This window comes from Barbatula barbatula (assembly GCF_947034865.1).
Source record: "Barbatula barbatula genome assembly, chromosome: 5".
NCBI classification, from domain to species: Eukaryota; Metazoa; Chordata; class Actinopteri; order Cypriniformes; family Nemacheilidae; genus Barbatula; species Barbatula barbatula.
Genome location: NC_136769.1, coordinates 2,580,073 through 2,606,650, shown reverse-complemented (window position 1 = coordinate 2,606,650; position 26,578 = coordinate 2,580,073). Strand labels below are relative to the sequence as shown.

Genomic DNA, 26,578 nt, shown 5'->3' with positions numbered 1-26,578 from the left:
TGCACTCCGTGCTCACACATCAGGACAATAAGGACACTTATGCACGAATGCTGATTGTAGACTTCAGCTCTGCATTCAATACCGTCATCCCTTCCAAGCTAATCATCAAACTTTGAAACCTAGGCATTAACAACTCTACCTGCAATTGGATTATGGATTTCTTGACGAACAGGCCTCAGCTTGTTAGGTTAGGCCACATCTGCTCCACCACCATCACCCTCAACACTGGTGAACCACAGGGCTGCGTACTGAGCCGCTTTCTCTACTCCCTTTTCACACTCGATTGCAGGCCTGTGAACGGATCTAACTCCTTCATCAAGTTTGCAGACGATACAACGGTGATTGGTCTCATCAGCAACAACGATAAGACTGCATACAGGGAGGAGGTCCGGCACCTGGCCACATGGTGCACAGACAACAACCTGCTCCTTAACACCTCCAAGACAAAGGAGATCATCGTGGACTTCAGGAAGGCGAAAGGAGGCACACACGACCCCCTCCACATTAAGGGGATGGCTGTTGACAAGTTTCCAGTTTTAAGTTCCTGGGGACTCATATTTCGGAGGACCTGTCCTGGACCACCAACACCTCATGCCTGGTCAAGAAGGCTCACCAGCGTCTCTTCTTTCTGAGGACACTGAAGAAGAACCAACTGTCTTCATTTTTCCTGGTGAACTTCTATCTCTGCACGATAGAGAGCATCCTGACTAAGTGTGTCACAGTCTGGTACGGGATCTGTTCTGTTGCTGAGCACAAGGCACTGCAGCTGATGGTGAAAACAGCCCAGCGCATCACAGGGACTACACTTTCTCCCATTGAGGACATCCAGAAGAAACGCTGTCTGCGTCGAGCTCGCAGAATTCTCAAGGACTCCTCTCACCCCGCTCATAGACTGTTTACTCTCCTTCCTTCCGGTAGGCGCTTCCAGTGGCTCCTGACAAGAACCAGCAGACTAAGAGACAGCTTTTTTTCCCAGAGCTGATCCATTATTGAACTCTGCCCCCCACTGATTCCACTACCCCTCATACCTTTAACTTCAATGCTGCTATGACATTGTTTACATTGCACTACAGGGCTGCATGCATGACTGAACTGTACACACCAGTACTTAATGTTATCTGCTCTACTGGACTGTTTACACACACACAGCATCATTTGCACTCTATACTGCTCAATTGGACACCAGAAATATAATAGGCCTACTGAATGCTCATTTGCACTAATGGACAACTTTCATAACTGCATTAACTTATCTACAGGGACCCGTTTCAAGCAATAAGGAGGTTCAAGCAACCCTGAGTTAAAATATGAACTCTGAGTTGATTTACTCAGATAATCGCTACTCTGAGTTTTCTGTTTCAGAACAGCTGGTTTCAATGAGTTCAAGCCACTCTGAGTAAGTTTACTCGAGGTTACGCGTGTTCACCGCGGCTTTAAAAAGCCATCATCAATTGAGCGAAGATAACACGATTCACGATGGCAACTCCACGTGACAAAAAGCGTTCCGTTTATTTCTCGCAGTCGAATTGGAGGCACTGTATATATATATATATATATATATATATATATGTATATATATATATATATATATATATATATATGTATATATATATATATATGTATATATACACATTTACATGTAAGATATATATATATATATAAACACATATATACCTTCGGTTTTTGTCATGTAGGTGCAATCCTTCTGCAATAAAAAGAACATGGCAGCAGCTGAAAATAAAATATAAAAACATAATTCAGTCCGGTGAGTTTAAATGCTCTTGCTTTTAGGATGTCTGACTGGGAAATGTTTGATATATTTAAAAAACTGGCTTTGAAAGTTATGCGGATATGAGAACCGAGCACTGTGGCTATAGAAGACAGAAAACTGGCCATTCTTGCCCCTGCTCCAGCTATGTGTAACGGAGTGAAGAGCTGTGCAGTGTGTAAGCGGCACTCCCAGACCAACAGAGACGCTCTACGGCTCATCGTTAGAGCGCCCATCTCTCATTCGGGCCAACGTCGGATCGAAGACCGCGCGAGTGGGACCGGTTACATGTGCACCCAATCACATTGGGAAATCCTAAAGGGTATTTAAATTATTCGCTTACTTCCAGAGTTGGCAGCAAGACCACGATGCACACTTTTCTTACTGCTGTGCGTACAGTTGCCTTGCTAACGTGTTCTGTATCCCCGGTGTTATGTAGAAAGCTTCCATTAGCAAAGAAACGTGACCATAAAAATAATCTGCTCAGATGTAAGAGCGCATTCACGAGAGAGGTTTGTGATGTAAGGATGAAGCAGATTGTGGATATATGTAATGGACTGTAAAGAAAAACTGTATCGCTCAAATAACAAATCCTCCGGATATGACATCCAAGCGTGGCTTAACCATATATTCTCTACCGACGTAAATTTAACTCTCTCCAAATGAATGCAGCTTCCTCATCTACAGGTTCCTGAATAAACGGACATTTAATGTCTGTGTTATAAACTTGTGCGCCATTAAGGAAAACGAATGAAAAAACTAACGGCGAAGGCAATTTCAACACTACTCGCGCTTCTAAAAGGGGCGGAGATTGAAACAAACCTCGGGTTAGTGGAATAAAACCTGCTCCTGACCAGGTTAGGTTCACAGAGTAGGTTACTATGGTTACTCACTCTAAGTATAAGATACCTTGATTTCTGAAACGGGCTTGACTTACCCCGCGGTCACGGGTTTGATATACCTCGCGTTCTGAAACTGAAAACCCAGAGTATCCCGTTTTCTGGGGTTAACTTACTCTGAGTTTGCTCTTACCCTGCTTTCTGAAACGGGTCCCAGCACTGCAACTTCAATAACTCATCTGCTGCATTGTGACTTCAATATCTGCATCTACTCATCTATTGCACTGTAACTCTATTAACTGCATCTACTCATCTATTGCACTGTAACTTCAATAACTGCATTAACTAATCTACTGCACTGTAACCTTATTAACTGCATTTACTTGTATACTGCACTGTAACTTTAATAACGGCATAATTGCACTTTTGGTTAGACCTAAACTACATTTCGTTACACTGTACTTATACTATATGTATAATGACAATAAAGTTTAATATAATCTTATCTAATTTAAACATGTGGTTTAGGTAATTTGATAAATATGATAGAAAACATAACATTTTGTTGTGAAGTGTAAGACATTTTTACAATAGGGAAAAACTATTCAGTCAAAAGTACACAGGCAGGCTTGAAGACTATTTTTAACTAATAAATACATACAGTTAGGCCGTGTTAAGAAACTCTGACCTCAGTGAGAAAGATTAGTCCAGGAACAAATCCATTCATCAGACCAACTTCTATGATCCTATGTTTACCACTAAAGTGATATAAGAGGCATCGGGGAGTTTAAGGTGTATTTGCTGACATCAAGCTCTTCTTGGCGGCCCATTTTTAAAATAGGCCCTGGTTATCAAAGAATATAGATACCCGTTGTAGTATCTTTATAAATCAAGTTTTGCACATTCTTGGTTTCATATTTAAAATCTTCGATTCAAAAACACACTGAAATGTGGCTTTGGATGTGGGCCAATAGCGTTTAAACTGATGTTAAACAGGCAGCTTTCGAGTCCAATTGAAAGGCCTGTCGCTACTCCCATAACTTTATGAACGCCTCCACCTTTCTGCACATATTTACAGCATTTACTTAAAGACGAGACTCTGGAAATGTGAAGAAAAATTAAAATGAAAAAAAATATTGTGGCGATGGCATACGGTGAAAGGAGATTAATCAAAGCATGAGCCGACTACGCCACCCCGGATAGGGCCAGGGACCCAAAATTAAGTAAATCACCAAAAGCTCACAGGTTCGTTATTGGCTGAGACAGGTAGCAGACAAAAGGGAAGCTGGTAAACAATTTATTTCACACACACCATCTAAAATACAAAATCACATTTAATTAAAGTCATTAAAAGAAACAGGCCATCATCTTCGTACAAAGCATACACACACTTAAAACGTCCAACCCAGAATTGGGGAAAGTCGTCCGATTGATCCGACAACCGTTGTGCTCACTCACGTCACCACACGCCAAATGTTTCTATATTGTGGACACTACAAACAAGTCAACCACACCACATACAGAGGATCTCGACCACGACTAATTCCCCCTAATTCTGGAATGAAAAGAAAATTAATAAACTCAATCCAAAATCACTTACACAACAAATTAAACCAAATCACTTAAACAAAACAAATTAAACCAAATCACTTAAGCAAAACGAAGTAGGCTAAACAAAATCACTTAAGCAAAACGAAGTAAACAAAATCACTTAAACAAAACGAATTAAACAAAATAAATTTTAAACAAAACGAATTAAACAAAATCAATTTAAACAAAACAAGTTACGCCCAAAATGACATCGATAATAATAGCTAGTCCGGTAATCACCAGTCCTCCGAGAAAGAGAGCCAAATGCCGTGCCTATAGACACGCAGAACGCGGTATCGAAGCACGTCGACAGACACTAAACGGTTATTATACACTGGAAATAACTGCCAGCTAAATGGGAATAGTCCTCCACACCAACCGGGACAAAGACGCTGTCCCAGGCACGGCAACGAGTGAAAGAGCAAAAAGGGAAATAAACACGACTCTACGGACTGTCCACTTCGGTCCGGAACAGTCAGCTTCATGCATCCGCTACGCAGTGAAATGAAAGTGGAAGGTAAATTAAGCGTCGCACTAAAAGTAACGGGTCTGGAAACAACCCGGCTCAGGAATCCGCTAGGCAGTCAGGTAGGAGAAACGGTAAGTTGGACGAATCAGTGCGAACAATAGTGACACTGTCGATCTCGGAAAACACTCCAGTTCAAGCAGTCATTATACATGCAGGTACGATAGCGCTAATCCATAAGGGAGAATCACAGCCCCAAATAGCGCCGGTATCAGCCTGCGAACTGGCGTCGGTTCAGCCTGCTGCAACACCTCCAACACCCAAAGTCACTGCAAAAATATAACAAGCAAATGAATTTAGAGGGAAAATACATTCCCACAACCCTATACGTGAAAATGAGTAACACACCTGCAGCTAATGACCGGTAATGCACCACACACTTGACGCGGACTTCACTAATGGCTCTCGAAAATACATGGCCATTCACAAATGCCCGCAGTACTCCTCAACCACACTGTAATTTAAATGCATCTCCATTTACCCTGTTTGACATTAAATATCAACACTTTAACTGCCACTGGTAGCTCTTACCTCTTGGACGTGTAGCCCAACCCACCGGAAATAAAGGTACTCCCGGAAGCCCTATAGGACACACCTGTGTGACATGCCAGTCCTATCTACCTTTATACCCCCGGACCGTACCATTTCCTCAAACATAGGTGGATCAGGCAATCGCATCACCACAATATTTTTATCACATATGTTTTTTTTATATATATTTCGTGGCAAAATTTAAATAGTTGAGCATATTTTATTACAGCGTAAAGCTAATTGTAAAGAGAGAGAAAGATGCTGCAAAGTTACAGAAGGTACAAATAAAATGTCATTAGAGCTAATATTAGGTTATAAAAAGAAAGAATGAATAATGATTTTAAGCTTAATATATTTTGCTTTTATTTAGTGATTTCTCTCATTGTCTCGCCACACTCCAGCCCGCCAGTAGGTGGCGGCAACGGTCCTGTTGTTTGTTTGCAAACCGCCATAAAACATTAAAAGAAGAAGCTGCGCATGCGCAGAAGAACAACAATCGGAGAATATCAGAAGTATTTGATATAAAGATCTTTAAACACAAAGGTTAGTTCACTGGATGGATCTCGTGTTATAAACTTTTCTCCACAAGATCTTGACAAACATGAAATTCAATGCTAGATGATTCAAAGGTTTGCAGAGGGATTGAAGTTCGTCCCGGAGAATTTATATAAAGACAAACGTGCCGTTTAACTTCTGGAAACACGTTCAGTGAGACAAAACCGCGATTTGTGTTAAATGAATGTATTTCATTATTATTACCTCAGTATTGAAGTGTTCAGAAGAGTTTTGATCTCTTGTTTGATATGTTTTCTTCTTCAATGTTATCAGACATGTTTCCTGAATGTCGTGAACTTATGACATGTTTTAAAACACCATTCACTTAAGCATTCTGTATCAGTCATTCATATTTCACTCACAGAAATAAGATGTTTTATTTTAATACAGTTCATTCTTATTATTGCTCACGTCACGTGATCACTGGTCCTTATATGTCATTGTCTCATCTGCGTTATAAATAATCGTTTAGTTGTTTCTTCATTCTTCACATGTTTTATTTGACACTATGTGCTGTTTTATTGTGATCATTCAGTCAATTATTTATGTTACAGGTGAACTGAATATAACTCAATTCAATCTGTTTCTCAAAGCCAAACTTGAAAAGCAAGTGATGTGTGACGTCAGATTCATTAAAGAGGAGAGAGAAGACATGAGTGTTACAGACACCAGCACAATGACCAATGAAGACGCTGCAGAACAAAGAGGTTTGTGTCCATTCTTGAGTCTTCATAAATGATTATTACTGACAAATTAAAAAATATATTGATTCACAATAATTGCTATGATTTTGTTATTATTGTGTGAAGTTTGATAATGAAAGTACGGATGAACAAACACTGAGCTGGTGGTTTCATGATATTTGAATGCAAATAATTCACATATCGTGCCTTTGATTGCATGTGTTCAATGTTGACCGCTGAAGGCTTTGTGTCCTTCTTTCATATGTAATCAACGTCTGACATTAGTTGTGTCTGTGTCCCACCTGTACTTAACATCTTTATAGGTAAGGGCGTAAACCAAATGGGTGATCACATTATTGTAGCACACTTGAAGGAACAAGCGTGTGATTTGGTTGGGTTCTTTTATTCAGCCCGCATCATTCGCAACAGCTCCGTAGCACACAGTACAATACAACTCGCTAACACTCGCGCGAACGAACTCTTCTTCTCCTCTTTTAGGTTTTCCTCCGGCTTACTGCCACCAACTGGACACTCATCACATAGCTGTATACTACAAATTGGCATGCATGTACTGAATAATTAAATTACCATTATTAATAAAATAACTGAAATGACAAAAACTATTACATTGGGGGGGGGTCTAACTTTTAACTCACAATTATATTATAACAATTATACTCTTCTATCAATATATATATTCTAGATTTCCCCACATTCTCCCCTACAAAACAGAATGTAGTCCCGACATTCTCAAAACAAATTACAGGTTATCTACCCGTAGATCATTTCTTTGGCAGGAGTCAGTGATATAACAGTTTTAGTACTCGTGCTATACTGTCACACTACACACAACATGTATCTCCTTTTCCATGCAGTGTGTTTGTAGCAGACATCATTGTGCACCATGATTTTCTACCACCATCGCTGTTTATCAACAGGAATCTGTACTTTCACTGAAGGAATCTAACCTTACACCATTAAAACAATTAACATTTGTTTCTGGAATGTTATGGTAACTTTTTTCTCGTTAAAACCAAAAATATGAACTCAATATTATTCTGGTCATTATTTAGCTTCTTAACATTTAAACTCGAACTTATTACTGTGATTTAATTCAACAGTTTACCCATCTACAATACTAGGCTGACCTAGAGAATGGTAAGTAAACAATCTTGTTAGTTTTCTGTTTCTCAAAGGATATACTCTTTTGCAGGCTGGTTGTGAAGGAGTCTCCCCATCACTATCATTAGGATCATCAGTTTCACCCGCCTCGTCTCTGGATGATGATAAATCATCTTCTCCCCGTCCTGGTGCTTGCCCGTGTTCAACCTCTGGTTCTACATCGTTCAGCATCACTGTGTCTTCTGAATGAGGCTCTGGAGGTTCTCTGACACTCTGACTCTCCTTTTTGACTGGTACTCCAACCAGGCATTTCCAATCATCCTCACCATCTGAACTGTCACAGTATGTTTGATTTTGCTGTGTCGATGTTTTTCCAGTCTTGGCTTTTTTCTTGTTTTCTTTTTCAGGTCTTCCAGGTAAACATTCTCTCTCTGCAGGTAAGTAGTCACACGGTAACAATAGGTTCCTGTGTAGTATTCTTGTTTTCCCTTTGCCTTGTTCAGGTCGGACTTCATATACTGGGCTATCCTGGTGCTTCCTCTTGGTGACGACATAGACTTGTTCTTCCCAAAATGATCGAAGCTTCCCAGGTCCACCTTTTTCCTTGAAATTCCGAACAAGTACTCTGTTCCCAGGGATCACTTCAGCTCTGTGTATTTTCTTATCGTACAAAGCTTTACCTCTTTCCTTCTCTTTGTGTGACACTCTTGAGGCTAACTTGTAAGCTTCCGTCATTCTCATTCTCCAGTCCTCAGCATAGTCATGGTAAGATGAGCTTTGGTTCTTTGCTGGTACACCGAACATGATATCAATGGGAAGTCTGGGAGTGCGGCCAAACAGGAGATAATACGGAGCAAACCCTGTTGCCTCACTTTTCGTACAGTTGTATGCATTCACAACTTTTGCAAGTGACGTCTTCCAGTCGGCTTTTGCGGTTTCTGGTAAGGTCCTCAGCATTGCTAGCAAAGTTCGGTTAAAACACTCAACTTGACCATTGCCCTGGGGGTGATATGGGGTCGTGTGGGAACCTTGCACGCCACTGTACTCTTGCAGCCTTGAAAACAGCTTGTTATCAAACTCCCTGCCTTGGTCGTGGTGCAGTTTTGTCGGGAACCCAAATTTCAAAACAAAGTCCCCGAACACCTTCTCAGCCGCTGTCTTGGCGCTCTTGTTTCTGCATGCATACGCCTGTGCGAATCGTGTAAAGTGGTCCATCACAACTAAAATGTACTCATAACCCCCCTTACTCTTCTCTATGTGCAGGAAATCAATAGAGACAAGCTCAAACGGGTAAGTGGTGGTGATGTTTACCAGAGGGGCTCGGGTCGGTTTGTTTGGACGCTTGCTTCTCAAGCAACTACAAACACGTGTGACATAGTGTTCCACGTCCTTTTGCATGTGGGGCCAATAAAACCGATCTCTGATTAAGTTCAGCACCCTTTCTGCTCCCAGGTGGCCCATGTCTTGATGCAACTCCTTATAAACGAGCTCATGGTATATCCTAGGCAAAACCAACTGATGACGAATTACTGTTTTCCTAAACAAGAGACCATGTTCATCCAGGTATAACTTTAACTTTAACTCCTCTCCTGTTCTCCTGACAACGCAGTTTCAATTGTAAGTGGACACAACCACGGCCCTCTCTCCTGACTCTGTACTACCGCTGCCTGAGATACGCTGACCATGACTTCAGGGTGCACCTCTTCTGAACAGGTTTTCATGTACTGTTCCATATGCAGCGGCATACGTGACAAGCCATCTGCGTCCCCATTTGACTTTCCTGGGCGGTATTTGATGGTAAATCGGAAGTCAGCAAGTTCCGCTACCCATCTGTACGTTGTGGCATTTAACTTGGCTGTCGACATCACATATGTGAGAGGGTTATTGTCCGTGTACACGATGAATGAAGGTGCATGATAAACATAGTCCCTGAACCGCTCGCATATAGCCCACTTCATGGCCAAGAACTCCAACTTTCCTGAGTGAAGATGGTAGTTTTTCTCAGGAGGGGTTAGGGTCCTTGATCCGTACGCTATTACCACTAACTTGCCTCTTTGCCTTTGATAAAGCACCGCACCAAGGCCTTCCTGTGAAGCATCGCAATGGAGTACAAAAGGTTCATCCAGATCTGGATATTCCAGCACCGGTGGGTTAGATAAATAATCAATTAACTCACAGAGGGCCTTTTGATGTTCATCTGTCCACATAACTGGGTGTGCTGACGCAAGCTGTCCTTGGCTATGTTTCACTTTTCCTTTCCGCTTCATCTGTACTTTCCCTATCGGTGTCTTTTTTTCGGCGAGCAGCAAATAAAGAGATGCGGCCTTGCGGGAAAAGTTTTCAATGTATGACCGGTAGTAGGAAAGAAATCCTAACAACTTTCTCACCTCACCAACTGTCTTAGGGGTCCTTTCTTTCAGTGCTTGGACAGGAGCAACGTCAGCCGGGTCCATCGTGTACCCATCTTTTGTCACCAGCCTCCCTAGGAATCGTACCTGATTCCGGAACACTTCACATTTTCGAGGCGTTAGTTTGACACCATGATTTTGATAACACTGCAGCACTTTTCTAATGTCCTGAAGATGATCATCAAATGTTTTAGAATGAACCAAGTTATCATCCAAATATGGTTGACATACCTCATCACGCAATTCTCTCAGACGCTCCTCCATGCTCCTCTGGAATTCAGCAGGTGCATTTGACAATCCAAAAGGGACCCTCACCCATTCATATAATCCCCACGGTGTAATGAACGCAGTGAGAGGTCGGCTGGATTCATCTACAAAACCCTGGTGATAGGCTTTACCTTGATCAAGGACTGAAAACCAGGTGTTGCCTGCCAAGCTGTCGAGCATGTGCTGTATGCGGGGAATAGGATGTCTATCTGGAATGGATTTCTTGTTTAACTCCCGATAGTCACAGCAGAGGCGGAGAGTTCCATCTTTCTTACGCACACAGACTACTGGTGAAGAATATGGTGACTTAGATTTAGTAATCCACCCCTTATTTAACAGATCCTCCAGGTATTCTTTAACCTCTCTGCGAAGTGGCTTCGGGGCAGACATGTATGTGTGCTTCACGAAGGTGGTATCATGTAGGCGGATTTTTAGCTGGAGAGATGGAATACATCCCACATCATTTTCATCGCGAGCAAAAGCACCACTCTCCTCCCTTAGAAGCTGCTTCACCTTCTGCTGCTGTTCAGGTTTTAGGTGATCAACGCATACAGGAGGGTCCCATAGTTTTTCTTTTTGACCAGTTAACATTGTATTAGTGTTTTCTGTAGATTGACTGACTTGTTCACCGTCTTTTTGGAACGGGCTTTGACTGGCGTGTGTAACAGTCGCACATGCAACCTCTTTCTGAGCGGTCACCGGTCTCACCTCAGCAGGGTAAATGGATTTCACTCGCTGTATATGGCCCAGAACTGCCCGTGGAGGCAGGTCGATGTCATGATTGGTATCATTGATCACAGGAATACAGATGCGTGAACAGGTCCCTCTCTTGAGGCAAACAATGTTTTCCTCCACCCTCAATCCATCTGGCCACTTCACGAACTCATCCGGTTCAAAAAGAGCATCTTGATCAGATAGCAACGGGCCCGTTCTAATGTAACATTTGACAGCTCTAGCCTGTTGGGCAGGATTTCTTGTTACTGACCTTCCTACTTTCACTACTCCATCACTGAACCCTTCGTTTTGGCTTCTTACTAAGTTCAGCAAAACCTCTGCTTTTTTACAGTCACAGGACAGTGCAGTACTCATGGCTTTGGTCTTTACATTGGTAGGGCGCTCTACACCACTGTTCAACAGGTACTCAATGACATTGTAACCAATGATGGGCTCCTCTGCCACTTCATCGTCACCACATACCAATACCGGTACCTCCAGTTCTAACGGTGTGGTTTTGTCTGTTCCCAGCTTGAATGTCACTTCAACCCAGCTTTCGAACGGGATCACTGTTTGATTCACTGCTCGACCGGTGAGGGTTCCAGGGCCTAGGATCTCTTCAAGACCACGTAGTGTTGTGTGTGGGAGATGTTCTTTCCGCCACTTTTCATTCATGAGACAGACTTGTGAGCCAGTATCCCACAGCGCTTTTGTTGCTACACCATCAAAGAAACAGTTCACCATACATTTTTCTCTGATCAAATTCAATAACTGTGCATGATGTTTGGTGGACAACTGATTAGTAGTTATGGATCTGATATGCTGCAGAGGACACTCCTTCCGTTTCGCTGCTTCATGAGCTTCCAGCTGCTTAATTCTGTCACCCAGGATGTCATGGTGATTGTCTAGGCACAGTGAGGATGTGGTATGAGTTGTGACTGCCATACTGCTCGCTGAGTGCCCTCTTTCGGTTCTTCCTGCAGGTGGTCCCCTGCACCCTCTGGAAAGATGTCCACTTTGCCCACAACTAAAGCAATGATCACACTGATCACCTCTGCCTTCATTTTGACATCCACGGCATCCTCGCTTCCTTTCCCTGGGCTGCGTGGAACGGTAAGTACTCATCGCTTTCCTCATTTCTCCGATCTCCTCTCTCAGCTGTTTAACAGAGTCTTTCTTGTCCATGACTTGTGGAGTTTTCAAAGCTTTTAATTGTGTATATGTGGACTGTTCTTTACCTCCAACAGCATAACCAATTTTCTCTTGACTTTGGCGTAGTTCCACTGGAACCTCACTGACTTTAGTTTCTTTGATGTGGGCATTTTTCTTGAACTTTTGCTGTCGTTCGCACTCAAGACTTGCAGCTTCGTTCATAGCTGTGATGAGAACCTCATCTGTGATTTTAGGATCATCAAGGCAGGTTTTTAGCTGATACTTAATGTGATCGTTTGATAACCCTGTTCCTAGTGCGCGCAGGAATCTTCTATGTATGAGATCAGGGCTATACGGTTCTTCTCCATCTGGTTCTCGAGCAGCAGCTAAAAGTCTTTCCTTCAACTCAATGGCACATAATAGGAAGTTTTGTGGTGACTCACGGCTCTCTTGAGTGATGTTTATCAGTCGATGATACAGGTCTGTTGAGCTTTCTTCCTTATAATGGCCTTTCAGAATTGTGCGCAGCTGAGAAAGGGTTAAATCTGTCTTGATCTCCAGCATATCGCGCAGGCTCATACCTGGACTCACTGCTCTTATCACCGCATCAAGTATTTCAGACTCTCTGTGTCCCTTGTTCACTCCAGCCTCAATTTGGTGCATCAAGTTGTTGTATGAAAGCTTATCTTTCTGACCTCGTTCTCCAATTTGGCCATTAATCTTAAAATCACGCCGGATAGTGACTTCAGAAACTTCATGATGACGTTGGGAAAACGCCGGGAGGCCAGACACAACAGGAACTTTTAAACTCAGGCGTTGGATTTCGTTTTTTAGGGCATCTGTTGACAACTCAAACTGATGCTGCAATTCGGTGTACTGTCTCTTTAAATGCGCGAGCTCCGCCGAATTTCTGTCTGCGTCAACGCCGCCATCTTGTACCGCGCGGTTACTGCTTTGCATCATCTTGCTAGAAAACTCTAACAAATCTTCCACATGTTGACGGGCTACATCGTCATCTTCCGTCTCAATCACCTTCTCTACTGATTCACTTATTAATCTGATCAGCGAGTGCCGTTTGGTTTGTCCCTCCTCCACTGACAGTTTCGCATACACACTCACCTCGTGCAGCTGATCGAGCCGGAGCAACGCCGCGCTCAGCTGATCCTGCAGTTGCTCAAAGTCCATGCTCAGCCTCTTCGTAGACCACTCACTCAAAACGGCACCGCCGATCCCATCCCATCCTCGTCGCCAATATTTTGTAGCACACTTGAAGGAATGAACAAGCGTGTGATTTGGTTGGGTTCTTTTATTCAGCCCGCATCATTCGCAACAGCTCCGTAGCACACAGTACAATACAACTCGCTAACACTCGCGCGAACGAACTCTTCTTCTCCTCTTTTAGGTTTTCCTCCGGCTTACTGCCACCAACTGGACACTCATCACATAGCTGTATACTACAAATTGGCATGCAAGTACTGAATAATTAAATTACCATTATTAATAAAATAACTGAAATGACAAAAACTATTACATGGGGGGGGGTCTAACTTTTAACTCACAATTATATTATAACAATTATACTCTTCTATCAATATATATATTCTAGATTTCCCCACATTATACTTGTGCCTCACCCGTCTTTAACATATATCTGTAAAGGTGTGATTCAACTAATGGCCCTTCAACACTGTCTAATATGAGTTCTCAAGTAGGAGGTCCTCGTGTTATCTGTCTGTTGTCTGGAGGCCATTTGTTACCAGGTATAAAGTCTGATCACATAGACTGTACCTTGTGTTAAGGTTCAGAAGACCGCTATGCAACAGAAACATCTTCAATAAAAGCTTTTCCCCTTAACTTGGTTCAGCTTAGTTTTCTTTTACGTATCAGAAGCATTCTAATATGTTGGCAAGTCACCCAACCACTGCTCAGCCAAGTTCAAGAAAAACTAACACCGCCCTTATAAAAATATGTGCTTCTTTTGTTTCATTATAGACCGATTGGAACTGGAAGAAACAACGGTATCTGTATGTCCTCATTATGGAAAGAGATTGGGAAGTAAAGAGCAGCTTGTTAAGCACATAAGAATCCACACTGAAGAAAAGCCGTTCATCTGCCACCTGTGTGGAAAGAGCTTCACAAGAAAAAGTATTCTTGAAGTCCACATGAGAGTTCACACCGGAGAAAAGCCTTTCACATGTCTACAGTGTGGAAAGAGTTTCACTCAGAAAAGTCATCTAGTGGAACACATGAGAATTCACACCGGAGAAAAGCCACATGTTTGTTTTCAGTGTGGAAAGAGTTTCAAAAGCAAATTTAATCTAGTGGTCCACATGAGAATCCACACTGGAGAAAAGCCGTATGGATGTGTTCAGTGTAGAAGGAGTTTCACACAAAAAACTAGTCTTAAGAACCACATGAGGATTCACACTGGAGAAAAGCCGTATAGATGTGTTCAGTGTGGAAAGAGTTTCTCAAGAAAAACATATCTAGAGGAACACATGACAATTCACACTGGAGATAAGCTGTTTGCATGTGTTCAGTGTGGAAAGAGTTTCTCAAGAAAAATATATCTAGAGGAACACATGACAATTCACACTGGAGAAAAGCTGTTTGCATGTTTTGATTGTGAAAAGAGTTTCACTCAGAAAAGTAAGCTAGTGGTCCACATGAGAATCCACACTGGAGAAAAGCCGTATGGATGTGTTCAGTGTAGAAAGAGTTTCACACAAAAAATTAGTCTTAAGAACCACATGAGGATTCACACTGGAGAAAAGCCGTATAGATGTGTTCAGTGTGGAAAGAGTTTCTCAAGAAAAATATATCTAGAGGAACACGTGAGAATACACACTGGAGAAAAGCCGTATGCATGTTTTGATTGTGAAAAGAGTTTCACTCAGAAAAGTAATCTAGAGGTCCACATGAGAACTCACACTGGAGAAAAGCCTTTCACATGTGTTCAGTGTGGAAAGAGTTTTGCATACAAAAGTGTTCTTGAGAACCACATGAGAATTCACACTGGAGAGCGGCCATACACATGTGTTCAGTGTGGAAAGAGTTTCACACAAAAAAGTAATCTAGAGGAACATGTGAGAATTCACACTGGGGAGCGGCCATACGCATGTGTTCAGTGTGGAAAGAGTTTTACATACAAAAGTGTTCTTGAGAACCACATGAGAATTCACACTGGAGAGCGTCCATACGCATGTGTTCACTGTGGAAAGAGTTTCACACAAAAAAGTAATCTAGAGGAACACACGTTGATTCACACTGGAGAGCGTCCATACGCATGTGTTCACTGTGGAAAGAGTTTCAAAAACAAATGTAATCTAGAGGAACACACGAGGATTCACACTGGAGAGCGTCCATACGCATGTGTTCACTGTGGAAAGAGTTTCAAAAACAAATGTCATCTAGAGGTCCACATGAGGATTCACACTGGTGAGCGTCCCTACGCATGTGTTCACTGTGGAAAGAGTTTCACACAAAAAAGTAATTTAGAGAAACACGTGAGAATTCACACTGCAGAAAAGCCTTTTACCAAGTAGGGATCACTGCAGGTCGGAGAAATGGCAGTGCTAAAGGGGTCCTGTGAGAATCCAGAATTCTAGTTTTCTCTGTCCCAGCTGTTCCAGCATGCCAGGACATATATATCTTTTGTCCAGGGGGAGGTCGGCCTGCTCTGTACACATTTACCTAACAAATGTCAGATTTATTTTGTTATCTTGTTTTTGTGTGAGATGTTCAGAGATAAGTGAGATGTTCATCACTTTCTCATTTATGCATATATATACTGAACCCATCTTTAGTAAACTTTGAGTGAACTACACTTCTGTGTCTGTGTCATTCTTGGTCCCCGGATCCGGTTCTTCTGATTTCTCCGTCGACTAAACCCTTCAACTCATAAAAGCTTTATAACTAGAAAGTAATAATCTTACAATTTGGGGGCTCGTCCCTGAAAGGGGGAAAACCTCTTCGAACTAAGAGAACAAAGCCGAGCTGAGGCAGGCGCACCGATGATTGGGCACAGACCTACAATTAAAAGGGTGAGAGTTTGATTTGACCAATCAGCATTAACCACACACGTAGGTAATTTATTTTAAACGGGAAGAAGGTCGCAGTAAGGTGTGTAATGCAAATTTGTGGAAAGTGACGTTGATGCATACCCTCTATATGCAATCCTCTGAATCTTAATTTTTCACTTACTATGAAGCGCAGTGTGATATTAACGCAACCGTATCCTGCTCCTTTTCTATATTTTCTTTTCTATATATACTTTTCTTGTTCATCCAGTGCACTTCCTGTTGAAAGCATGCAACACTGCCTTCCGATAGGATGATGCACAGGCCTATAGTACTTCCAGGGCAAATCTGAAGAGGGGCATCAAAAAGGCCAAGCACTGCTACAAGTTGAAGCTAGAAGAGCATTTTTCCAATTCTGACACTCGACGCATGTGGCAGTGCATCCAGGCCATCAGTGATTACAAACCCAACCACTCCACCCCCATAGCCACAGATGCCATCTTCCTGAACGAACTTAATTCATTTTATGACAATAAGGAAACCGCTACCAAGCTCACACCCTGAACTGACCACCCGATCATCACACAAAACTCCACAGATGTTTACACTGCACTAAGCCGGATCAACGCATGCAAGGCTGCTGACCCAGACGGCATCCCTGGTCGTGTACTCTGGGCATGTGCGGAGCAGCTCGCTGGGGTCTTCACGGACATCTTCAACCTGTCCCTCGCCCAAGCAGCGGTTCCAGCATGTTTAAAATCCACCTCCATTGTGCCCGATCCAAAACATTCTAGCCCGACGTGCCTGAACGACTACCGCCCTGTAGCACTCACACCCATTGTTATGAAGTGCTTTGAGCGGCTGGTCCTGGCACACCTAAAGGACTCTCTACCACCCACACTGGACCCATACCAATTTGCCAACCGCAACAATAGGAGCACAGATGATGCAGTGTCCATGGTGCTGCACTCCGTGCTCACACATCAGGACAATAAGGACACTTATGCACGAATGCTGATTGTAGACTTCAGCTCTGCATTCAATACCGTCATCCCTTCCAAGCTAATCATCAAACTTTGAAACCTAGGCATTAACAACTCTACCTGCAATTGGATTATGGATTTCTTGACGAACAGGCCTCAGCTTGTTAGGTTAGACCACATCTGCTCCACCACCATCACCCTCAACACTGGTGAACCACAGGGCTGCGTACTGAGCCGCTTTCTCTACTCCCTTTTCACACTCGATTGCAGGCCTGTGAACGGATCTAACTCCTTCATCAAGTTTGCAGACGACACAACGGTGATTGGTCTCATCAGCAACAACGATGAGACTGCATACAGGGAGGAGGTCCGGCACCTGGCCATATGGTGCTCGGACAACAACCTGCTCCTTAACACCTCCAAGACAAAGGAGATCATCGTGGACTTCAGGAAGGCGAAAGGAGGGACACACGACCCCCTCCACATTAAGGGGATGGCTGTTGAACGTGTTTCCAGTTTTAAGTTCCTGGGGACTCATATTCCGGAGGACCTGTCCTGGACCACCAACACCTCATGCCTGGTCAAGAAGGCTCACCAGCGTCTCTTCTTTCTGAGGACACTGAAGAAGAACCACCTGTCTTCAAATATCCTGGTGAACTTCTATCGCTGCACGATAGAGAGCATCCTGACCAACTGTGTCACAGTCTGGTACGGGAACTGTTCTGTTGCTGAGCGCAAGGCACTGCAGCGGGTGGTGAAAACAGCCCAGCGCATCACAGGGACTACACTTTCTCCCATTGAGGACATCCAGAAGAAACGCTGTCTGCGTCGAGCTCTCAGCATTCTCAAGGACTCCTCTCACCCCGCTCATAGACTGTTTACTCTCCTGCCTTCTGGTAGGCGCTTCCGGTGCCTCCGGACAAGAACCAGCAGACTAAGAAACAGCTTTTTTCCCAGAGCTGTTTCTTTATTGAGCTCTGCCCCCCACTGACTCCACTACCTCTCATACCCTTAACTCCAATGCTGCTACAACATTGTTTACATTGCACTACAGGGCTGCATGCATGACTGAACTGTACACACCAGTACTTCATGTTATCTGTTCTACCGGACTGTTTACACACACACAGCATCATTTGCACTCTATACTGCTCACTTGCACACCAGAAATATAATAGGCCTACTGAATGCTCATTTGCACTGATGGAAAACTTTCATAACTGCATCTACTGCACTGTGACTTCAATAACTGCATCTACTCATCTATTGCACTGTAACTTCAATAACTGCATTAACTTATCTTCTGTACTGCAACTTCTTAACTGCATTTACTTGTATACTGCACCGTAACTTTAATAACCGCATAATTGCACTTTTGGTTAGACCTAAACTACATTTCGTTACACTGTACTTATACTATATGTATAATGACAATAAAGTTGAATCTAATCTTATCTAATTTAAACATGTGGTTTAGGTAATTTGATAAATATGCTAGAAAACATAACATTTTGTTGTGAAGTGTAAGACGTTTTTACAATAGGGAAAAACTATTCACTCAATAGTACACAGGCAGGGCTTCAAGACTACATTTAACTAATAAATACATACAGTTAGGCCGTGTTAAGAAACTCTGACCTCAGTGAAAAAGATTAGTCCAGGAACAAATCCATTCATCAGACCAACTTCTATGATCCTATGTTTACCACTAAAGTGATATTAGAGCCAGCAGGCTGTTTTAGGTGTATTTGCTGACATCAAGCTGACGGCCCAATTTAAATATAGGTTCATGATTTTAAAGAGTATAGATACCCGTTGTAGTATCTTTATAAATCAAATGCACATTCTTGGTTTCATATTTAAAATCTTCGATTCAAAAACACACTGAAATGTGGCTTTGGATGTGGGCCAATAGCGTTTAAACTGATGTTAAACAGGCAGCTTTCGCGTCCAATTGAAAGGCCTGTCGCTACTCCCATAACTTTATGAACGCCTCCACCTTTCTGCACATATTTACAGCATTTACTTAAAGACGAGACTCTGGAAATGTGAAGAAAAATTAAAATGAAAAAAAATCTTTTTTTATCACATATGTTTTTTTATATTTTGTGGCAAAATGTAAATAGTTGAGCATATTTTATTACAGCGTAAAGCTAATTGTAAAGAGAGAGAAAGATGCTGGACACAAAGTTACAGAAGGTACAAATAAAATGTCATTAGAGCTAATATTAGCTTATAAAAAGAAAGAATGGAGAATGCTAATAAGATATTTGAGCGTAATAAGAATATAATAATTAAATGTATTGCTTTTATTTAGTGATTTATTACTGTTTTCTCTTATTGTCCTGCCAAACTCCAGCCCGCCATTAGGTGGCGGAAACGGTCCTGTTGTTTGTTTGCCAACCGCCATTTACCCCAAAGAAGAAGAAGAAGCTGCGCATGCGCAGAAGAACGAGAATCGGAGAATATCAGGAGAAGTATTTGATATAAAGATCTTTAAACACAAAGGTTAGTTCACTGGATGGATCTCGTGTTATAAACTTTTCTCCACAAGATCTTGACAAACATGAAGTTCAATGCTAGATGATTCAAATGTTTGCAGAGGGATTGAAGTTCGTCCGGAGAATTTGTATAAAGTTTAACTTCTGGAAACACGTTCAGTGAGACAAAACCGCGATTTGTGTTAAATGAATGTATTTCATTATTATTACCTCAGTATTGAAGTGTTCAGAAGAGTTTTGATCTCGTGTTTTATAGTTTTCTTCTTCAATGTTATCAGACATGTTTCCTGAATGTCGTGAACTTATGACATGTTTCAAAACACCATTCACTTAAGCATTCTGTATCAGTCATTCATATTTCACTCACAGAAATAAGATGTTTTATTTTAATACAGTTCATTCTTATAATTGCTCACGTCACGTGATCACTGGTCCTTATATGTCATTGTCTCATCTGCGTTATAAATAATCGTTTAGTTGTTTCTTCATTCTTCACATGTTTTATTTGACACTATGTGCTGTTTTATTGTGATCATTCAGTCAATTATTTATGTTACAGGTGAACTGAATGTAACTCAATTCAATCTGTTTCTCAAAGCCAAACTTGAAAAGCAAGTGATGTGTGACGTCAGATTCATTAAAGAGGAGAGAGAAGACATGAGTGTTACAGACACCAGCACAATGACCAATGAAGACGCTGCGGAACAAAGAGGTTTGTTTCCAATCTTGAGTCTTCATTAATGATTATTACTGACAAATTAAAAAATGTATTGATTCACAATTATTACTATGATTTTGTTATTATTGTGTGAAGTTTGATAATGAAAGTACGGATGAACAAACTCTGAGTTGGTGGTTTTATGATATTTGAATGCAAATAATTCACATGTCGTGCCTTTGATTGCATGTGTTCAATGTTGACCGCTGAAGGCTTTGTGTCCTTCTTTCATATGTAATCAACGTCTGACATTAGTTGTGTCTGTGCCCCACCTGTACTTAACATCTTTATAGGTAAAGGCGTAAACCAAATGGGTGATCACATTATACTTGTGCCTCACCCGACTTTAACATATATCTGTAAAGGTGTGATTCAACTAATGGCCCTTCAACACTGTCTAATATGAGTTCTCAAGTAGGAGGTCCTCATGTTATCTGTCTGTTGTCTGGAGGCCATTTGTTACCAGGTATAAAGTCTGATCACATAGACTGTACCTTGTGTTAAAGTTCAGAAGACTGCTATGCAACAGAAACATCTTCAATAAAATCTTTTCCCCTTAACTTGGTTCAGCTTAGTTTTCTTTTACGTATCAGAAGCTTTCTAATATGTTGGCAAGTCACCCAACCACTGCTCAGCCAAGTTCAAGAAAAACTAACACCGCCCTTATAAAAATATGTGCTGCTTTTGTTTCATTATAGACCGATTGGACCTGGAAGAAACAACGGTATCAGTATGTCCTCATTGTGGAAAGAGATTGGGAAGTAAAGAGCAGCTTGTTAAGCACATAAGAATCCACACTGAAGAAAAGCCGTTCACCTGCCACCAGTGTGGAAAGAGCTTCACAAGAAAAAGTGTTCTCAAGACCCACATGAGAATTCACACTGATGAAAAGCCGTTCATCTGCCACCAGTGTGGAAAGTGTTTCACACACAAAAGTTGTCTTGAGGTCCACATGAGAGTTCACACCGGAGAAAAGCCGTTCACATGTCTGCAGTGTGGAAAGAGTTTCACAAGAACCAGTCATCTAGTGGAACACATGAGAATTCACACCGGAGAAAAGCCACATGTTTGTTTTCAGTGTGGAAAGAGTTTCAAAAGCAAATTTAATCTAGAGGTCCACATGAGGATTCACACTGGAGAAAAGCCGTATAGATGTGTTCAGTGTAGAAAGAGTTTCACACAAAAAAATAGTCTTAAGAACCACATGAGGATTCACACTGGAGAAAAGCCGTATAGATGTGTTCAGTGTGGAAAGAGTTTCTCAAGAAAAACATATCTAGAGGAACACATGACAATTCACACTGGAGAAAAGCTGTTTGCATGTTTTGATTGTGAAAAGAGTTTCACTCAGAAAAGTAAGCTAGAGGTCCACATGAGGATTCACACTGGAGAGCGTCCATACACATGCGTTCAGTGTGGAAAGAGTTTTATATACAAGAGTGTTCTTAAGAACCACATGAGAATTCACACTGGTGAGCGGCCATACGCATGTGTTCAGTGTGGAAAGAGTTTCAAAAACAAATCTAATCTAGAGGTCCACATGAGGATTCACAATGGACAGCGTCCATACGCATGTGTTATCTGTGGAAAGAGTTTCACACAAAAAAGTAATCTAGAGGAACACGTGAGAATTCACACTGGAGAAAAACCGTTTGCATGTTTTGATTGTGAAAAGAGTTTCACTCAGAAAAGTAAGCTGGATGTCCACATGAGAATTCACACTGGTGAGCGTCCATACGCATGTGTTCAGTGTGGAAAGAGTTTCACACAAAAAAGTAATCTAGAGGAACACGTGAGAATTCACACTGCAGAAAAACCTTCTACCAAGTAGAGGTCACTGCATGTCGGAGAAATGGGCGTTTTATGACATGGCGTGTTATCATGCTGGAAGTAGCCATCAGAAGATGTGCCAACAAAATATCCCCCACACCATTACACCACCACCAGCCGGAACCGTTGATACAAGGCAGGATGGATCCATGTTTTCATGTTGTTGACGGAAAATTCTGGCCCTACCATCCGAATGTCATAGCAGAAATCGAGACTCATCAGACCAGGCAATGTTTTCCCAATCTTCTATTGCCTCAGTTTCCTGTTCTTAGCTGTCAGGAGTGGCACCCGGTGTGGTCTCCTGCTGCTGTAGCTCATCCGCCTCATGGGTTCGACGTGTTGTGCGTTCAGAGATGCTCTTCAGCATACCTTGGTTGTAACGAGTGCTTATTTTAGTTACTGTTCCCTTTCTATCAGTTCGAACCAGTCTGGCCATTCTCCTCTGAGCTCTGGCATCAACAAGGCATTTGCGCCTACAGAACTGCCGCTACCTGGATATTTTCTCTTTTTCGGACCATTCTCTGTAAACCCTAGAGATGGTTGTGCGTGAAAATCCCAGTAGATCAGCAGTTTCTGAAATACTCAAACCAGTCCGTCTGGCACCAAGAACCATACCACGTTCAAAGTCACTTAAATCGCCTTTCTTCCCCATTCTGATGCTCGGTTTGAACTGCAGCAGATTATCTTGACCATGTCTACATGCATTGAGTTGCTGCCATGTGATTGGCTGATTCGAAATTTGCGTTAACGACCAGTTGGACAGATGTTCCTAATAAAGTGGCCAGTGAGTGTATGTATATATTTACATTTATTCATTTGGCAGAAGCTTTTATCCAAAGCGACTTACAAGTAGTGTTTTACAGTGTCACATTACTGCAGAGCAATCCGGGGTAAGGTGTCTTGCTCAAGGGCACTTCAGTCATGAACGTTTAACTCATAAATACATAAGCTGTGTATAGTTAAGAAAATCTGACCTTGATGAAAAAGATTTATCTGGGAACAAATCCATTCATCAGACCAACGATTGCCAGTTATGAAATGTAACAAAAACAAATAATATCCTGTTTAACACTAAAGTGATATTAGAGCCAACGGGCAGGTTTAGGTGTAATTGCTGATATCAAGCTGCAGTAGTATCCAAAGAGTAAAGACTCCCTTTGTAGTATCTTTATAAATCAACTGCAGATTATTTTTCATAGTTAAAATCTACAAACACTAAAAAGGAGGCTTTTGATGTAGGACAGTAGCATTACATCAATGGAACAGGCAGCTTTCATGACCAATTGAAAAGATCTGCCGGCACGCCTCCACCTTTCAGCACGTATTTACAGGATCTACTTACAGGTGTGACTCTGGAGATGTGAAGAAAAATTACAGTTAAACTCTTCTGAAAGAAACTGTTTCTTTTTCTCACATATCTTTATTTGAAAATATTTTGGTGGCAAAACCGAAATCAGCAGAAGAAAAAGCTACATAGTGGGCAGTAGACAGTGATGCCAGATTGGGCGGATTCCCTCTTTTGAAAAAAATGCATTGGGCGGGTGGACAAGCCCAGCAGCTTGCCTTTTCTTTGCTTTTGATTAGCAAAGTTATTTCAAAACGTTTATAAATAATGTGCAGTGCAGTAAACACATTATTCATTAACACAGCCCTTATTGGTTTAGCTTAACCATTCAGATCTGGGATAGAGAGACCTCGCCTGTCAATCAATCGACTGTAGAGATCATGTGGTGGCTCGTGAGAGATGGGGTTTTGGCGCGATAAGATGTTGTATATTGAAGCAATCGGAATGCCAAAGTGGCCCAAATATATTTTGCAAGGTATGGAGAATAACACAAATCTCACATTGCGGACTTTGGAAATAAAACTCTAACTGAATTCAGAGCACAGTTGACTGATTTACTGAATTCAAACTAAATATGGGATTCTACTAAGGCTACTTCTGTTTATCATACTCGTCCTTGACAGCTGCTGGACTTGACAATTTTTGAATTATATGTTCTGCAATATATACTTCACGAAAGACGTACAGTAGTTCTGTCAGATGTTAAGGCAACTCACATTAAAGGGAAGCGCATTATTGTTGGTGTGCTTTTTTTTCCGTCATATGTATCAATGAATTGCAAATTTTTGGGTGCCGTGGTGTGTGCATGAAGTTCATGAACAAGTGGAAAATGCCTACTCAGCTCTCCGAACCCGATTAATTATTGTGGCCACTTTGAGGGTTAAAGTCATTGGTTAATTTCTTGTTTGTCTCTTTGAAGTGGTTTCTGGACATATGAGTCATATTTTCTAACTCTCTTTAATGCTATGTTTGATCCGTTTGACCTGTTTTCCTGGTTTAATTCTATTTTTCATCTTGTCATACTTAGTTTAAGGAGATAAAATGGTCATTATCATCATTGATTGACATTGCAATACATTTCTATCACATTAATTTGGCAGTTAAAATTTGGAACGATCTTTATTGGAGTGGGCAGGTTTTATTGAGTAAAAGGTAATTCCCAGGTAATTCTAATCCACCAAGAAGCCCAGGACACTTTATAAACTTACTGTATGAACTTCTGCACTGAGGGGCTACTGTTGTGTTCAGTAACTATGTTCTGTGTTCTGAACATATGAACTATGTTCTACGTTCTCTTTGACTAGTTTTCTTGTTCAGTCTCAAAGCACCCAGTGAGCAAGCCAAAGCAGTTCTGATGAATCTCTCTATCTCGAACATGGCGTCTCTATGGTTCTGTCTCTTAATCACAGAAAGATTGGCTAAGATATGTCTTCTACGATGCATTGGAACAAGCGTATTGCTCAGTGGCCTACCTGCGCATAGAGTATGAGGAGGGTCAAGTCGAGACAGCCTTCATTGCAGCAAGATCCCGCATTGCCCCTCGCAAGCAACAAACCATACTACGCCTGGAGTTGTGTGCCGCACTCAACGGAGCACAGCTATCCCAGCTCCTGACCACAGAGCTTACCATTCCTATTCGCTCAAATACGCTCTGGTCCGACTCCACCACTGTGCTTAGTGACTACCCCCAGTTGAACCGCACCAATACGAAACGCTGGCAGTGTCTAGACTCCTACGGCCAGGAGCTTCACAAGGCAACCTGCACCTCCAGTGCCGATCTTAAGTAAAAATCAGACATGTTGTCATTAGGTTTAGGTTTATTTCTTATATAGCACATTTGTACTGCCACAAAGACAGCCCGAAGTGCTTTACAATAAATCCAATAACCATAAAACAAGAAATATAACAAAACACAAAAACAAAATGAAAAATGCATTACACAGTTCCCCATACAACCTAAGACATAAAAACCTTACGAGTGATACATCCCTCTTAAAAATTCCATAAATAAGATCTTTGATCCCCAACTTCCTCGTGCCCTTTGGCCGGCAGGCCTAGTCTCTCAGGTGTTCCCAAGCGCAGATGGTTGCGTATGGACAGCCAGTGCAGACGAGAAAGCAAGCGAGCAAGCAATAAATATGCCATTAAAGATCTCAAAATATTATGCAGTGCCTGGTTGTTAAAAGAACACAGTTGCAGCATAACCGTTATTCGGATTCCGAATGCATGGTCGAAGTTTATTTTTAAAGATGTTCCATCTCACGTAGGTAAAACATTGAGCGATTGTTTGCCTCATTTCACCTCGGATTCCTTTGTGAACAAGCCACAGATCGACGCTGAATTTGCGGAGAGACTTTAATTAAAAGGCAGTGCAGTGCCGTCAATATTGGATCTGATAGGAATGGCTCAGCAGTCTTATGTGAATAAAACATATTTTGTACTATGCCCCACTATTGGTTTGTTAAAGATCGCTTGATATGCCCTGAGCCCTATTCGTAAGGGATTATTATTACCTGGGAACCTCTAGTCATTTGTATTAATTGCAGAGGTTGTCTGTGATCTTAATCCAGTGCGAATCGGCCGTGTAGAAAAATTACCTACACCGAGGTCCTGTGATAATATTAGTACTGTGTAACTGTGTGGCATCTCTTTGATTTGGTGGGCTCATATATAATTTTTTAAGGTTTTATCCTGCGAATATTGGAGACTGTGTAGAAGTGTTTTTTTTATATTTTTTGGTGCTGGGTCATATTCGTTTCTGGCAACACTGTCATTTTGACCGGGAGTCTCACTCTGTTTATTTACCCTGGTAACTCTCGTAACATTTGAGACCCGCCATACGGTAATCTTCTGTCCGGTTCGTGATCACGAGTCTCAAATGCTGACAGGTACGGTCATATATCATTAAACACCAAACAACTATAGGCCATACAAACTATACGCAAAGCCATTGCCATTTCATCCGGAAAAAAGTGTCTAACCAAATTCACGGAATGCTCCAACTTAAGTTTACTATGCAAACTGTTA

The 26,578-nt window shown here is 41.8% G+C and overlaps 2 protein-coding genes and 1 long non-coding RNA gene across 3 annotated transcripts; 2 read left to right on the top strand and 1 right to left on the bottom strand.

The window, feature by feature from the left end:
- Window positions 1–3,888: 3,888 nt before the first annotated feature.
- Window positions 3,889–5,322, bottom strand: LOC306893665. The gene is made up of 3 exons (XR_013786605.1): window positions 5,255–5,322; window positions 5,072–5,177; window positions 3,889–4,992 (listed from the first exon to the last, which is right to left on the bottom strand). It is a non-coding gene; the product is annotated as an uncharacterized lncRNA (long non-coding RNA).
- A 415-nt stretch (window positions 5,323–5,737) lies between these two features.
- LOC306894045 (uncharacterized protein) lies at window positions 5,738–15,981 on the top strand. Its single transcript, XM_079456266.1, has 3 exons — window positions 5,738–5,797; window positions 6,364–6,516; window positions 14,148–15,981. Exons 2-3 carry the CDS (start codon window positions 6,423–6,425, stop codon window positions 15,698–15,700), a joined length of 1,647 nt encoding a protein of 548 aa, XP_079312392.1. The 5' UTR covers window positions 5,738–5,797; window positions 6,364–6,422; the 3' UTR covers window positions 15,701–15,981.
- A 3,594-nt stretch (window positions 15,982–19,575) lies between these two features.
- On the top strand, window positions 19,576–25,441 carry LOC306894679 (uncharacterized protein). Its single transcript, XM_079457397.1, has 3 exons — window positions 19,576–19,665; window positions 20,218–20,370; window positions 21,075–25,441. The coding sequence occupies exons 2-3, from the start codon at window positions 20,277–20,279 to the stop codon at window positions 22,205–22,207; spliced, it is 1,227 nt and encodes a 408-aa protein (XP_079313523.1). The 5' UTR covers window positions 19,576–19,665; window positions 20,218–20,276; the 3' UTR covers window positions 22,208–25,441.
- Window positions 25,442–26,578: the final 1,137 nt, after the last annotated feature.